The 15800-nt window shown below is 52.8% G+C and overlaps 1 protein-coding gene across 6 annotated transcripts; it reads left to right on the plus strand.

Moving 5' to 3' along the window:
- Nucleotides 1-416: 416 nt before the first annotated feature.
- On the plus strand, nt 417-14324 carry PRELP (proline and arginine rich end leucine rich repeat protein). 6 transcript variants are annotated; one of them, XM_078078279.1, is made up of 4 exons: nt 417-591; nt 7307-7384; nt 8210-9183; nt 11662-14324. In XM_078078279.1, the coding sequence occupies exons 3-4, from the start codon at nt 8226-8228 to the stop codon at nt 11835-11837; spliced, it is 1134 nt and encodes a 377-aa protein (XP_077934405.1). In that variant the 5' UTR covers nt 417-591; nt 7307-7384; nt 8210-8225; the 3' UTR covers nt 11838-14324. The 6 variants fall into 6 exon arrangements, with proteins under 6 accessions (XP_077934405.1, XP_035935454.1, XP_035935456.1 ...); XM_078078280.1 differs by lacking the exon at nt 417-591 and adding an exon at nt 6651-6780; XM_036079561.2 differs by lacking the exon at nt 7307-7384.
- Nucleotides 14325-15800: the final 1476 nt, after the last annotated feature.

A 15800-nucleotide genomic window follows, 5' to 3' on the forward strand; every position in this document is an offset into this window, starting at 1 on the left:
TTGGGAATTTCACACCAGGGAAGTGATAGGCATCAGAAGTAGGGCAACGGTGAGGAGGAGGAATGGGACAGGCTGGGGTTGGACCCAGCTATGAAGCTCTGGCTTGTACAGAGGTTGCTTTTCATGCCTTTTTCCTCTGTTGATTTGGCTTGTTTTCCAAACATGGGTCAAACAATCTCCCCCCAGAAGCAGCAGCAGAAGGAAATGTTATTAAAAAGGAGTCCGTTAGTGGGCATGGTGTGTGGATGAAGTCTTTGGGAGTTTTGGCTGCCAAATAAAGACTTTATTGTTGTCATTCCTCCTTTCCCAAGCTCCCTCCCTCCCTCCCTTCCTCCCTCCTCCCTCCCTCCCCTCCTCCTTCCCCTCCCTCCCTACAATCTGCCTGTCCCTCCCCCTAACCTAACCTCCCCACCCCGCTAGGATCTGGTAGAGGAAAAGTCAGGCAAACACAAGCACGCAGGCACCACTGGGAGATCAGAACTTCTAGCAGGCTCTCTGCTGCCACAGCTCCACCGAAGGGTGGGGGAGGAAGAGGGGGAGCCTTGCCGGGGGACTAAACCCACAGCTGAGAGGAGAGGCAGGTGTGTGCAGGTAAGCCCAGGGGGGAGATGGGGGGGAAGACCCCTTCCTCCAGCAGGTTTCCTCCTACTCTGTCCAACTGACCTTACTGATCCATTTCTCTTCCTTCCTTCCTCCCACCTTTTCTCCTTTTGATGTAGGAAAGACGTCTTCCAAATGAGCTCCAATGAGTCTTCCACATTTCTTCTGCACCCTCCTCCTCTACCTTCTCTCCCTCATTCTGTGCCCATGTATTTGCTTGATGCAAAAGTTCAACTTTCTCGGTTCAGAGGTTTGTTGTAGCACAGGGAGTTAGGCTGCACACGGTATTCCTACACAGCAGGTGTTTCTATGGAAACCCGACTCTAGAACCCATTTCTTTGCACCTTTCCCATGTTGTCACACCCTGCCACAGGGGCACACACACGTCACAGGGAGGCTGCGTGTTCACTGCCCACGCACACATACACACACACACGATAGGAAGGTGTCTTGTCCGTTCAGCTCCACTCTGCATCCCACATGCAGAGCTAGAGCACAGAGCCTGGCCGCCCCCAGACACACACACACACACACACACACACACACACACACACACACTCTGTCTCTCTCTCTCTCCATCTTGTCTCTCACATTCTCACAAACTTCCCCAGCTGGAAAAGCAAAGAGAAAGTGCGTCTTCCCACTGAGATGGCAGAGCCGAAAGAAAATCATGTGTCCTGAGTTGAGGCCGAGAGGGAGGAGATGAACCAGAGCAAGCACTGGAAGGGTTTTTTTCATTCTTCAGAACTTAATTGGGTAGGAGGGAGAAAAAAGTGCCTTTCCAACCTGCACAGTATCTTCCCAGTAGTTCTGAATTTCCTTCTCTGGTCCAAAGCACTTGGCTTTTGGAAAGAAAGGGAAGAAAGCAACCCAGCTTCCAAGACTTGGGGGTCGTAATTCCCAGCTCTGGAGGGCAACTCATTTATTTTTTCTGCAGGCAGCCAGAAAAGATTTCTCTTTAAAGCAATTTCAAAATCATCCCAGGTTGGCAAGGGATCCTTGTGGCAGAGGGCAAAAAGACAGTAATTCCTGAATCAGTCAGGACGGGGGAGCTAAAGTGGGTCAGTGAATGGGGCTCCTTTCCAAGTAGCCCCTCCCTCCCCCCAACTTACTCAACTTTGCAACAGCAGAGAGAGTGTTCTCCCAGGGCAGGTAGCATGGGCAGATCAGGGTCCCGAAATGTGGTTGATCTTCAAAATCTCCCCCGTCCTGACTGATTCAGGGGGGTAGGGGAGCTTACTAAAAATATAGATGCCTGGACCCCTCACTCCAGACCTTCCAGATGGAGCCCAGGAATCTATTGTTTAATACTTGAGGGGTTCCTGACGGTCAGCCAGGGTTTGAGAACCTGAATCAGGGGCCTGAGAGTCACCCATGCTGGGACTGAAGAGCCCAGGACTCAGGGCATTGTTAGCTGGGCAGAAGGGCTGTGTGGTTTCCTGGACAAGAACCGTCTGGTGGAGGAGCTCCAGAGTGTCCCAGATGGGCCAGCCTGTTCCTTCAGGTGCTCGTTCCCACCTCCTTCTTCCCCACAAGCACCGGCAACCACATCATAGGGAACATCCCAGAAAGTTCCCCCAAGATAGCTCCAAAGCGCTTATGTTTCCTCTCACTTGCTAATCCGCCTGCCCTGGGCACTGGACTGGGCCCTTCCCCATCCCTTCTAGATCTCCTCTCCCCTTGCCCCACAGCTGTCTGTCCTGATGTGCTCAGAGAGAGGACAGGCTGAACACCAAGCTCTGCAATCCTCCTCCCCTTCCCCAGTGGGCAGCCCCATTTACTGGGCAGGTGAGGGAAGCATGTCAAGGCTGGAAGGGGCAAAAAAGCCAGGTGCGAAAGGTTGGGGAGGGGAAGTCACGGATCACAGGGGGCTCCAGAGCCAGCTGAGGAGGTGAGACTGTGCCTTCCCTGGCCAGCATCCCCTCACCCGCTACAGAAAGGCTTTCAGGTGGGGTTAGTGAATTGAAAAGACAAAGTGAGCCTTCTACCAGGTGGCTGGGGGCTCCTATGGTCTCTCCGACTCGTTGGTTCTAAGACCCAATGGTGGTCTCACAGGCCCCAAAGGGAGGATATTGCTCTGTGTGGAAAAGCTGGGGAAAATCCAGAAGCCAATACCCACCTACAAGAATCCCTGCGTCTGGGTGAAGGGCAGGGCTGCCCTCTGGCCAAGCTAGAGGGAAAGAGATCTAATTACTTTGAAAATATGTCAACAACAGTTTAATGTTCACTGAGCACTCACTTTAAACACATTCACTCATTTAACCCTCAAAAAAATCTGGTAAGAAGGTGTTAATATGCCCATTTTACAGATGAGGACACTAGAGCCCAGTAGAGGTAGGAGGTTTGCCCAAGTGTATCCAGCTAAGCAACTGGAGACTTGCAGGGTTGGGACCCAGATCTATGAGTGCTCAAGGCATCAGACAGATTCTTCTAGGCTTTCTTCAGGGGTTGGAGATAGTAGGGGCTGGAGGCAGAATGAAGGATATGGTGAGGTGCCAGGCTGTCAGAGGAGGACGGCCGTCTCACCCCATTTCGTCCCTAGTCCCTCAGAATGGAAAACGTGCTCTTCTGGACTAGTGGCCTCAGGCCAAAAAAACTTCATTCTGTTTACACTTCGCCTTGTGGTAGACACTGGGGAGACAGATGGTCTCTCCATAATAGTGTTATATTTATTTTTAGTATTTTTTGATCTGCGGTTCATTTTAAAGTCGCTTATCACACATGTTTCTGACAACAACTGGGTGAGGAATATAGGGATAGGAAAGATTTGTTATCCCCGTTTTACAGGTAAGGAACCTGAGGCTGAAGACAGGGTCATGTAACTAGGTAGCGGAAGACGGGCTGAGAACCCTCACCCCCCGTCTAGTATCCCCACTGCCCCAGTCAGGCTCACCCTTATACGGATTCACCCCCCAGGAAAGGGGCAGCTGCATCAGTAGTGTGTTGAATTCATTCATGATATCAGCCCTTTTGTTCCCTGAGGACCACATGAGCCCTACTTGGAGGCCTTGAAAGGGGCTCAGGCAGCCTGGATGGGGAGGGGGGCTGTCTCAACTCCTCTGCTAACAAATGACCATCTGATTCTCCTGGCTTCCAACCTCCTTCTGGGCTTCTGGAAGAGATAAAGGGAGCAGGACAGCTTTCAGAAGTCTGAGTGTAGAACAGAAAGAAGGGAACAAAGAAAGAGGGTCACCCCAATGTCCATGGGTGTGGCTCTGGGGCGGGGGCAGCCCCATTATCCATGGCAGGGTCACTGGCTGAGTTAAGCCATGGAGGCTTAGGGGTGACCAACTAGGCAGGAAATCTGACAAGAACAAAACTGCCAGTGAGTACAGTTGACCCTTGGAAAAGCACAGGGGTTAGGGTTGCCAACCCCAACAACACAGTCAAAAATCTGCCTATAACTGTTGCTTCCCCCCAAACTTAACTACTAACAGCCTACCATTGACCAGAAGCTTCACCAATAACATCAACAGTGGATTAACACATACTTTGTAGCTATACGTATTATACACTGCAGTCTTAAAACAAGGTAAGCTAGAGAAAAGAAATGTGATTTAAAAATCCTAAGGAAGAGAAAACACATTTATAGGACTGTACATATATTTATCGGAAAATATCTGCGTATAAGTGGACCCACGATGTTCAAACCTGTGTTGTTCAAGGGTCAACTGTAGTGTGGAGTAACCCTTCTTCAACCCGGGGAGACATACCCAACCTTACTCCCAGCCCAACCCCGATCCCAGACTCTTCATGCAAAGCCAATTACCCTTAAACTTGCTCGTACTGACTTGACAAACCCACGTGAACTTCAACCCAGCCCTGCCCTGAGCCTCAACGTTGCACTGGTCCTGGGTGTTCAAGCCTTCAATGAATGAATTCACGAGCCAGGTAGGGATGAGGGTTATCTCACTTTAAAAATCAGTCTCCCGAGAGAATTGGCTCTTTTATAAATAAATAGGTGAATAAATGAACCCCCTGCCATTGGTAGAGATTTTCTGCTCTACAACATGCCTTCATGTGTGTGATCTCATTTCATCCTCACACAAATGAGGAGCCTGGGGAGGAGGGTCAGAGCCAGGATGCAAGACCAGATCTCCAATACTTGGAACTGAAATTTACGGAGAACTCTCGCAGGAAATGTTCGGAAGTGAGAGAGTGAATGTTGGGTTGGGCTTTGCTCCCATGAAGCAGCAGCTCTCTTGAGCCGATGCTGGTGCCCAGAACTGTGGTTGCGGGTCCACAGGAGTCCGCTGACGGAGCAGGGAGCGCTGCCCAGCAGAAAGCAGGGGGTGGGGAGGTGTGCTTGCAAAGGCATACGAAATTGAAAAATCTGCACACACTCATGACCCACCCTAAGTAGGGGAGTTTATGATTGGATGGAAAGCTCTGGAAGGCAGGAGCAGAAGAAAGTGTGACTTGGGGCTTTGTTGAAGGGGGGGCGGGTTATGACTCCCCTGGGAGTCCAGGGACCTCCACCCTGTCACACAGATTCTGCTTTCGGGGACTTAGGACCTCGCTGAGGACCGCCGGGAGCAACGGCTGCAGTCAGGACCTCCCCTCTGGACACTCAGGCTCCAGCAGGAAGAGGCGTAGCCCAGTGAAAAAAGCCTTAGAAATGAACTCTATTTTCTCAAGAAAGCAGAATGGACGCGCAGGCGCAAACACACACACACACACACACACACACACACACACACACACACACACACAGTGGAGAGTGGTTGAGCCCTGGGGCTTAGAGAAGGGGAATTGAACAGATGCAGTGTTTCTCCATGGAACAGGCACAGAGAACTTTTCCTCCGAAACCTCCTTGTGGCTCTTCGAGGAGCTTGGCCAGCCCCAGAAGTCTGGAATGTAAGAGGGTCAGAAGGTGGCTTGGGGCTTGGGGCTTGGGGGGTGGGGGGATGGGGGGGGAAGATAGGGAAGTTCCCAAAGGGTCTGGCGCAGGAGCTGGGGATGGGGAAGACTTGTGCTCACTGTGGTTGGAAGGAGCACTGTCCCTCCTAACAGTGAGCACCAGGGCTGCCCGGGTCCCGAGCCCCCCGGAGACACCCATGAGCAAAGGCCAGCTGCCCAGTCCTGGAGCTCCACAGAGCAGCCTTTGCTGGAAGTTCTGGACAAGTTTTACTTGCTTAACTCAAGGCCCAATACCTGGTAGATGCTTTTGGTGACAGAGGCAAGGGAGGGAAATGGGGAGCCTCCCTGAAGCGGAGCTTCACATCCTGAGGGATTTCTGGCTTATTTCTGGCTCCCATGTAATTGGAAAATAAAGAAATGCCAAAACAAATAGGGTCACAAAAATTGGGGCTTTTAAAAATGTTTGTGTTCAGCATACTAATGCTTTAACCACCCCCTTAAAACGTATATGACTGTGCTATTTTCAAGAAAATTACAGGACTTATGAAATATTAATGCATAGTTCACCAGTCCTAAGTGGTGTGGGGCCCGGCAACAAGACTCAAGTTTACAATGAATGTCTGCTCTTTTCAGTCCTTGTGGGACTGTTGGATCCTCAGCTGGAGGTAAAGCCGAGAATCTAACTGCACGGTTTTTCCTCGTGATAGGAGGCCCAGGGAAATGGCCCTCGTGGACCCTCTTGGAGAGGCCTGCCTGGGGAGAGACCCCCTTAGAGGGAGATGGAGAACCACAGAGACTGCCGGGCAATCTCTTCCCTCCTTTCTCCTCATCAGTCTTCCCTCCATCCTTCCCTCCCTCCCTCCCTTCTTCCCTCCCTCTTTCCCTCTTTCCCTCCCTCCCTCCCATTCTCAGAGTACTGTGTAAGGATTCACACACATACACACAGTGGACATGTAAACATGGGCTTGCTTATGTGTGTGGTGTGGGGAGGTGTGTGTGTGTGTGTGCATGAGAGAGAGAGCAGGTTAGGTGTGGAGGGTGTGTGTGTGAAAGGTACAGGGAGACACCCTCTACCCCTCGGGTTGAGGTCTGCCCTCTCTGCTGTTTCTTGTCACACTCGGTGCCTTTTGAGCATCTGGCCCAGAACTAAGCAGCTGGTGAGAGGCTTCTATTGTCTTCCTTTGAGCAAGGCCAGCAAGAAGCATCCAAGGAAGGAGTGCAAGCTGATGGGGGCTCAAAGGAAAGCCAGCGAGAGGCCTGGCACAGGGGCAGGATCCCAGCGTCCAGATGCAGCTGGAGACACATGGCGGCCCACCCTAGGTCAGAGAACCCCAGGAATCCTGTATCCCCCGCCCCGGGGCCCCAGGAGGGGGGGGCAGACATCACCTCGTAAGAAAGCAGCAAGGAGGGCCAGGGGAAGCAGTGTGGGGACAGAGACGCTGGCTGTAGCCCAGAGGGGAGCATCATCGGGCTGATGGCCCTTTGGAGGAGAGGGTGCAGGCCACCCCTGCCGGCACTCCTCCTGGCTGGCTGGCCAGTGAGGGGAGAAAGCTGGGGGGAGCTGCCACTCTGTCGGCAGCCCTGGTCCTCTTGCTATTTCTCCAGCTTAATTAAACTCAACCCCCATGATCCTATCTGAAGGTCCATCAGAGCCACTGGAGAGCACGGCCCCAAAATAGCCTTCAGTGACCTATTCCACTATGTCACAGGGCCAGCAGGAAATTCTTCTTCATATCCAGTCTCAACACTGCCAGCTCCAGTGGATATGGGGGCGGCGAGAACATGTCAGAAGAAAGGAAAGTGATTTCCCCACAGCTTTTGATCCCTGCCCTGTTTATTTTCACAGGAGCCTCCACATCTGGGGAGAAATTCTTGGTGTGCCTCTGGCTGGCAAAGAGCAGCGTTCCCTGAGCTGAGCGCAGGGGTGAGGAGCGAGCAGGGGCAGACACAAGACACGAGTGTGTCTACAGCACTTTCCTTCCTTTCCAGGACCTCCGCAAGCCCTGCTCTGGAAGGCAGGAGACCTGGGTTTTTGTCCTGGGCTTGCTGTTCAAGCTTTCTGGCCTGGGCAAGCCACTCCATCCCTCCAGGACCCAATTTCTGTAAACAGTAGAATCTGGGCTCGATTGGTGGATTTCAAACCATTTTTAGCAATGCGGAGTTTCTTTCAAATACATGCTTTGGCCAAACCTCTTTATATAACAGATTTAAAAGCACAGAGCTGCTCAGGTTGGCACAGGGGTGAGTTGGCGGTGCCCTGGGGCCACCCACTCGGTCTCCCTCCCTCGGGGGACTCTACAGAAACAGGGGCACGGTCTGAAAATCACTGAATTATGGGATCTCTAAGGACCCTTCCAGATGGACCACTTAGGACTCTATGGTTCATGTCTCCTAACATCCCTCTTCTAGGAACAGGGATGATTTGCTCATGCTGCAAGTGGGGAGACCAAGTGCTAGAGAGGTTAAGGGTCTTCTCCAGCAAGCCCCAGTGCTCCTGATTCACAGCCAATGTGCTTTCTGCCAGGATGGCTCATCCTCACCAGAGCAGGCAAGGCCTATAGGCCGGGAGTCCAGACCCTCAAGTCCTTGTTATTTTCTTACCTGCTGGATACAGGCAGACAAAGAGATGCTTCGACAAGTCTCTCCCATGGCCCCTCTGGAGCCCATCCTGGCCAACTCTCGTGCCAGGACAGGGCCTCTAATTACAGGGCCCAGAAGGCTAATGACTCCCTGTGTCTCCTCCCTGCAGGTGCGTCACCTGGATCATGAGGTCATCCCTCTGCTGGCTCCTCCCACTTCTCCTCATCTTGGCCTCAGTGGCCCAAGGCCAGCTGACAAGACGACCGAGACCCAGGCCCAGGCCCAGACCCAGGCCCACCCCCAGCTTTTCTCAGCCCCATGAGCCATTGGAGCCTACAGACCTGCCCCCTCCCCTCCCACCAGGCCCTCCCTCAATCTTCCCTGACTGCCCCCGGGAATGCTACTGCCCCCCGGATTTCCCATCTGCCCTCTACTGTGACAGCCGCAACCTCCGAAAGGTCCCTGTCATCCCACCCCGCATCCATTACCTCTATCTGCAGAACAACTTCATAACTGAGCTCCCAGTGGAGTCCTTCCAGAATGCCACGGGCCTGAGGTGGATCAACCTGGATAACAACCGAATTCGCAAGATAGACCAGAAGGTGCTGGAGAAACTGCCCAGTCTGGTATTCCTCTACATGGAGAAGAACCAGCTCGAAGAGGTGCCCTCAGCCCTGCCCCGGAACCTGGAGCAGCTGAGGCTGAGCCAGAACCAGATCTCCAGAATCCCGCCCGGCGTCTTCAGCAAGCTGGACAGCCTGCTGCTCCTGGATCTCCAACACAACAAGCTGAGTGATGGCGTCTTCAAGCCTGACACCTTCCAGGGCCTCAAGAACCTCATGCAGCTCAACCTGGCCCACAACATCCTGAGAAAGATGCCACCCAAGGTGCCCACGGCCATTCACCAGCTCTACCTGGACAGCAACAGGATCGAGACCATCCCTAATGGCTACTTCAAGGGTTTCCCCAACCTTGCCTTCATTCGCCTTAATTACAACAGGCTGTCAGACAGGGGGCTCCCCAAGAACTCCTTCAACATCTCCAACCTGCTCGTGCTCCACCTGTCCCACAACATGATCAGCAGTGTGCCCGCCATCAACAACAAGCTGGAGCACCTGTACCTCAACAACAACAGCATAGAGAGTGAGTGGGGGCAGGGCCACGGCCACGGCCATGGCCAGGGAAGTGGAGGCTCTTATTGCCTCAATCCTTTCTAGGAGCTTGGGGTGAAGGGGGTGGGGGGTAGAGCAAAAAAGCACCCAGTTTGGCACTGGACTTCAAATCTTGACCTTGCCACTTACTATCTGTGTGACCTTGAACAGATATTTCACCTCTCTGGGAAGTTGTCTCATCTGTAAAATGAGAATGGGAACAATACCTTCGGTCACAAAGTTGATATGAGGATTTAATAGGCTAATATGGATAAAGTGCCCAGAATACCATGCTTGGAGGGTAAGAGCTTTTCCTCCTCTGTCCCTTCTCGCTAGCCCCAGGTTCTCTGCCCTCCAGATCTACAGTTGGGTAGACACGGAATGCAGTCCCAGACATTCTCGTGAAAGCAGAACAGTGACGTGTTCTGAATGTCACTACTCTGAAATGTCCTGCATCTGTCCCCTGTACAAGCTGCCAGTTGTGAGAGGAAAGCTGAGCCTAGGTTTTGAAGAATCTCTAAAAGATGTTCACAGCAAAGCAGCTACATACTCGGGGTAGGCAGCTGGTAAAGATCCGGCAGCCAGAGGAATATGCCAGTGCGCAGGCGCTTTCCGAGTCTAGCTGGAAGGGGGGAATATTTCATCACGTAAGAGCACATTTAAGGTAGAATTTGCCCAAGCTACATTTATAGGGTTCTGGGCTTGGGGTAAAGATTGCAACCCAGAAGAAGAAGCTGGAAGTCCCACTTTTGCTTCGATCAACAATGTCAGCTCTGAGCAGAGCATCGACAGAAAGCTTCAAAAACAAGAGAGTATATTATCTGGTCCTTGAACAAAGCCAGGCTCCATCCACACCAGGAATGTAGCAGCTATAGTGTTGAAGGGGACCAAGGGGAAAGGGCAGCACCCCTAAGATAATATTAGGAATCCTTAGTTTCCAAGCCAAAGAATGAGAGGGAGATTGTTGAATTCCTACAATCTTGAAACAAATGGATGGGAGAACAGTTTCATTCACTCATCTGGGATAATTACAGGAAGTTGGGGAGGGCTTTTTTTAAAGCTTGCAAAAAAACAAATTCAGGAAAAGGGGAAACTGTTTAATTTCATCCTGCAGGTAGTGAACTGATGGAACGCATTACCCCAAAAGCTAGATAGGCAGAAAGAATACCTTACTCAATGGCCGGCAGGTCTCTATCAGGGTGGGGAAGGGCAGGCTCCTAGGGGATATCCTGCCTTTTGAGGCTGAAGTCAGAAAAATCATGCCCCGTCCACCTGTATCCCCTGCGCCCAGCCTGTGTCCTGTGTCAAGGATGGACAGAGTGGGCAGAGCCAGCCCTCGGTCAGTGTGATGGCCATGTTCACAGCGATGATCTTAATGCTGCCACCTGCCCCATCCTTGACAGTCTGCACAATGCCTTTGCCAACATCCTCTCATCTGGGGTGGGGGGCAGGCACCATTCTCACCATTTCACAGATTTGGGAACTAAATGTCAGAGTGGTAAGGTGACAGTCCAAAGTCACAGCGGTCATGAGAAAAAAATCCACCGATGTCAGGGTTCTCCAGTGATGAAAAGAGAGAAAGAAGAAGACGAAGAAGAAGAAGAAGAACAACAACAACAACAACAACAACATCACTAACAACAACGCTGACCCCACAGATGATGAAAGAGGCAAGATTTAGGGGGAATACAGCTCATTCAGAAGATGACAAACCTGGTGTCATCGCACCAGAGGCGAAGGACACAGTGGAATCTCGTTTTCCATTTGAAAGCCTACCACACACATGGCTAATGTTTAGCTGTCCAGCTTATCTCCCCTAGGACATCCCACTGTACTATTTACTACTCCCGGATTCTGCCTTGAGCGGCCTCTACAACTTCCTTCTTTTTTTTTTTTTTAAAGATTTTATTTATTTATTTGACAGAGAGACACAGCGAGAGAGGGAACACAAGCAGGGGGAGTGGGAGAGGGAGAAGCAGGCTTCCCGCCGAGCAGGGAGCCCGATGCGGGGCTCGATCCCAGGACCCTGGGATCATGACCTGAGTCGAAGGCAGACGCCCAACGACTGAGCCACCCAGGCGCCCCTACAACTTCCTTCAAACCGGAGGTCACTCTAGCAGAACACCATCCCCCACATCTCCACCTGCTGTGGTCCCACCCGTCTCTGAAGGTCCAGCCCACAGTTGACTTCCTCCACGACTCCACCGAGTGAATTTCCAATAACAATAGTTGATTGGTTCTGACTTAATTCATTCAACAAACAAGTAAAGTGAGCCTGGGGGGTGGGGGGGATAGGGTTGACTCACCCTTGGTCACACAATCCCAAGGTCAGCCAGTTCCAGAGAAGAGAACTCGAGTTCTTATCCTCAGTTGTCCACCCCCCTTCTCCTTCCTCATCTTTGCCTCCAGCCCCGTCTGTCCCGACCCCCCACCCACCTCGCCTGCTGACTTCTCCCTTCTTTCTCCACAGAGATCAATGGGACCCAGCTTTGCCCCAACAATCTAGTTGCCTTCCATGACTTCTCCTCGGATCTGGAGAACGTGCCACACCTCCGTTACCTGCGGCTGGATGGGAACCACCTGAAGCCACCCATCCCCCTGGACCTCATGATGTGCTTCCGTCTGCTGCAGTCCGTGGTCATTTAGGCCTTACTCTGCCCCCCCGGATCTCCTCTGACCGCACTTGAATGCCGATGGCCCGGGCGCCTGTGCCCACCATTCGTGTCCTCTATCTTCCTTTCTCGCTCCCAGCTTTGCCTTTCCTATCCCACCTTCCCGAGGCAGGGACCAGCCACATACTCTGCCGCACCCGGGGCTTCTAGAGCAAGACTTCTAAGGGCTTGATTTGGTTCACCCAGCTCAAAGACAGCCACTGCACACCCACGCTTCTGGCCCCAGAAGCACACAGGTGTGTCTAAAGACATACTCTTCTCTCCTCCTCCTCTACCCTGTCACTCCTGGGTAAGTTGGGGCCATGGGCTGACATCTGGAACTTGGTCCTGGCCGAAGCAAGCAGAAGGCGGTCAGGAGCAGCCCAGAGGTGAGGTTTGGGAAGTCCTGCTGGAGACTCCACCATCATGGGCAGCTCTGGCCCCAACAGGCCCCTTAGCCACGGATCCCGCCTTCCAAAACTGCTGCTCCACCGCTCTGTTCGTTGGCACCAGACATTGTGCTGGCTCTTTCCCAGCCCGCGTTCTCCAGCAAGGAAGTGCAAGGGAATGGCTGAAGGAGGGTGAAGGATCAGGGTTCCCGCAGGGGCCTGCATCTGGCAGTCTCTTCACAGGGCCAGCCGGGGCCCTCCTCTGCACACGCCCTTCTGGCCGGGCCTCTCTATCTCAAGAGTAAGAGCGGGGAGGAATAGTCAAGGAGAATAGTTCGGGGAACCAGGAATCAGCCAGCGGGAGAGGGGTGGCAATCAGAGCCCCCCAGGGTTGGGCCCCTGTGGGTATAGATGGATCCCACAGCCCCCTTGCCAGTCTGGACAAGAGGCCTGATGGCCTGGGCCACACGGTGTCCACAGTGAAGGGTCCAGAGCCACCAGCCCCGCCCCGCCATCTGTTCCCTATCAGTGTGGATGGCCCAATCCTGTCCAAAGCCCGGAAGCAGCTCATGAGAAAGTGCTCTGGAAGGGGCGGAGCCCCGGGAAATCTCCCAGAAGCCTGTTCCACAAGCACAGATAGGCTTCCCCCTCTAAGGCAGACACATCAGTGACACCTGGTGGCTGGTGCAGGTCACAGCGGGCTCCTGTCTTCCTCCTCGCCCCTCTTTGGGATGGTTTTACAAGGCCAAGGAGCAGGCCTCAGGCTCCAACTTGAAGAGGCCTGGGCGATGTGCACAGTCGCCCCTCTGGGATGTAAAGGACGCAAAGGTACAGAGGCCTCGAGGCGGGGGGCTGATCCCCATCATGAGTGAGCACAAGTGGGAACCCTCAGGAACCCAGGTGAGGAGGTGGTTTGTTCCTGTTTGCTGTCTGACCTCGTGGGTCCCTTCTGCCCTCAGCCCCCACGTCTGGAAACCAAGGGGGTGGCTAAGACGCCCCGCATCCACGGTCTAGTCTGCAGCTCTGCTCTTTAAACCGTGCTCTGATTATCTATTATCCCTGCCCCTTGCAGTAATTTATTCCCTGTATGGACTGTCCCTCCCCTTGAAATCCCCTCCCCTCCTTGCCTGGGCCAGGTGAGTGGCTTGGCTGGCCTCCAAGCAGAGCCTGGGCCCCACAGGGCTCACTCACCTTCCCCTTCTCCTTCACTCCTCCAGGAGATGCTGCCCCTCTATAGCTCCCTAGTGTATATGTTGGGGGCGGGGGGGTGGGGGTGGTTGTTCTAGAAGTAAGTAGGACACATGCCTAGCCTCATTAGGCTAAGAAAAGTTCCAGAGATTTTTAAGAAATTGGATTAAGCTAGGTCCCTAACTTCAAGAAATTCCCATTATAGTCTGTCTCATCTTTCTCTTTTGCTCATTTACAGAAAATAGGGCCCATTTCCTCTCAGCCTCCTTCCCTCGTGCTCCCATATAATGCCCCGTCCTTCCTAGCTGCTGCTGGTTTCTCCAAGGCTCCTGCTTAAAGTCAATATCTTATCGTGGCTATAAGCAACCTGGTGCTAAGGCCTGGATAAGCCCCGCTTCTGCGCCGTCCTCACACCTTGCAACCTCTGCCCCTCAGGGGAGCACAGCGCCTGGGGTCCCCCTGGGGGCAGGGGGCATTTCTGCTCCCCAAACCTAAACTGTTTTGTTTCAGCAGCAAAACAATCACCATCATCCCATCCCCCCATCTAGATGAAGTCTGCTTCCTCCATTGCTCCCTACAGCTATAAGCCGGAGGGGATTCAGGTGAAATTGCCTTTAAACAACACCCCCCACCCCCCACACCCCACACCCCCACCCACACCACACACACACACACACACACACGCATACAATGTGCTGACTTCCCGGGGATTTCAGGAAGCCCCTCCTCCATCCATAAGTTCATTCTTTCAGTGCCACTGGCACCTACGTAGACAGGTGTGTGAGTAGATGTGCAGGTTACTCTACATATATCTGTTCCTTCTTCAAAACCATGTTAACTTTGTGAAACAATTTTTACACTCCAACACGCTTCACAGCAGAGGAAATAAAGGAATATGAAAAATATCCTGCTTGAACTTGACAGCGTGAACAAGTCAAGAATACCTTGAAGTTCTCTTGCCACCCTTCTCCCCCCACCTCCCATCTCTTACCTGGCTCCAAGGAGATGGGTGGAGAAAGGATCCCATTCCTAAGAAACTCTTTTTTTTTTTTTTTTTAAGATTTTTTATTTATTTGACAGAGAGAGAGACAGCGAGAGAGGGACCACAAGGAGGGGGAGTGGGAGAGGGAGAAGCAGGCTTCCCGCCAAGTAGGGAGCCCAATGTGGGGCTCGATCCCAGGACCCTGGGATCATGACCTGAGCCGAAGGCAGACGCTTAACAAACTGAGCCACCCAGGCGCCCCTCATTCCTAAGAAACTCTTAAGGAAACAATTCCAAAGCCTTTTCTTGGCAAATTTCCCCCAAACTTCACAACTGTCATGAAAAATTATTCCAGAAGTCAGATCAGAAATCCGATAGCTACCTTTGAAACCCAGAGGCTCAGATTCTTTCAAACCACAGATATCAAACTGTTGAGCGTCTCCCAAATGCTCAGTCCAGAGCCAGATGCTGAAAGACACAAAACAGTCACCATTTCCCACCAAGGGCAATTTACAGGCTAGTTGCAGAGCTGCGGCGTAAGGAAGACAAACTAGCCGCAGAGCTGTGTCGGGGGTGAAGAACGAAGATTCTCCAGGCCATGCCGAAGGGCGTGACCCGGTGCCCGGAAGTCTGTCTTCAGGCAGAAGGTTGACTCAGAAGTGAGTTTGTGATCCCCCTGCCCCTCTCCCCCGTTTTCTTTAGCATGAAAACTGCCAGATGCTGCCCCACCCCTCCCAATCTGCCTCCTTAACACCTGCTTAGTTCAACTCAGCAGGCTTTCAGTGGACCTCGCCTGCGTGGTCCAAGAATTCAAGGATAGGTAATATCCGGGTCCTTGCCCGTGAGGAATTCTTAGCTTGGGAAAGGGGAAAGTCCATGGAGTAATCCCATGTCCTAAGTGTTTGTAGTGATGCAGCGTACAAAGAGCATGGTAGAGAGGGCCTCTACCCCCGTGGAGGGACACCAGAATGGCTCCTGTCATTTGAGCTGGATCTTCAGGGATGAATCAGATTTTGCCTGGTGGGGGAAGCGGGGGCAGGGGGGTGGGGTGGGGACGGACATAACCAGGAGAGGAAACAGCATGAGCCAAAAGGTAGGAAGGCATGGAGTAGTGCCGGAGGAAGGGAGAGGAATGGGTTTAGGTCACAGAGTTATGTGGCTACAGGCCCTCAGCAGGGAATATATCCCTGTTGTCCAAAAAGCAGGAGGGTTCCTGAAATTTCCATGCCCGCCCATGAAAGGGGCAGCAACAGGGTCAGCTGGCCAGACTCCTGTCCCCACAGCCTGCCACCTCCTTTCCATCAGCATGCTTTGTGCTTCTCCTAATGAGACACGGGGATTAGAAGGGTCCCGCACCTCCGGCCCCTTCGTGCAGGCCCCCAGGGAGCAGAGCCACATG

This window comes from Halichoerus grypus, chromosome 7 (assembly GCF_964656455.1).
Source record: "Halichoerus grypus chromosome 7, mHalGry1.hap1.1, whole genome shotgun sequence".
NCBI classification, from domain to species: domain Eukaryota; kingdom Metazoa; phylum Chordata; class Mammalia; order Carnivora; family Phocidae; genus Halichoerus; species Halichoerus grypus.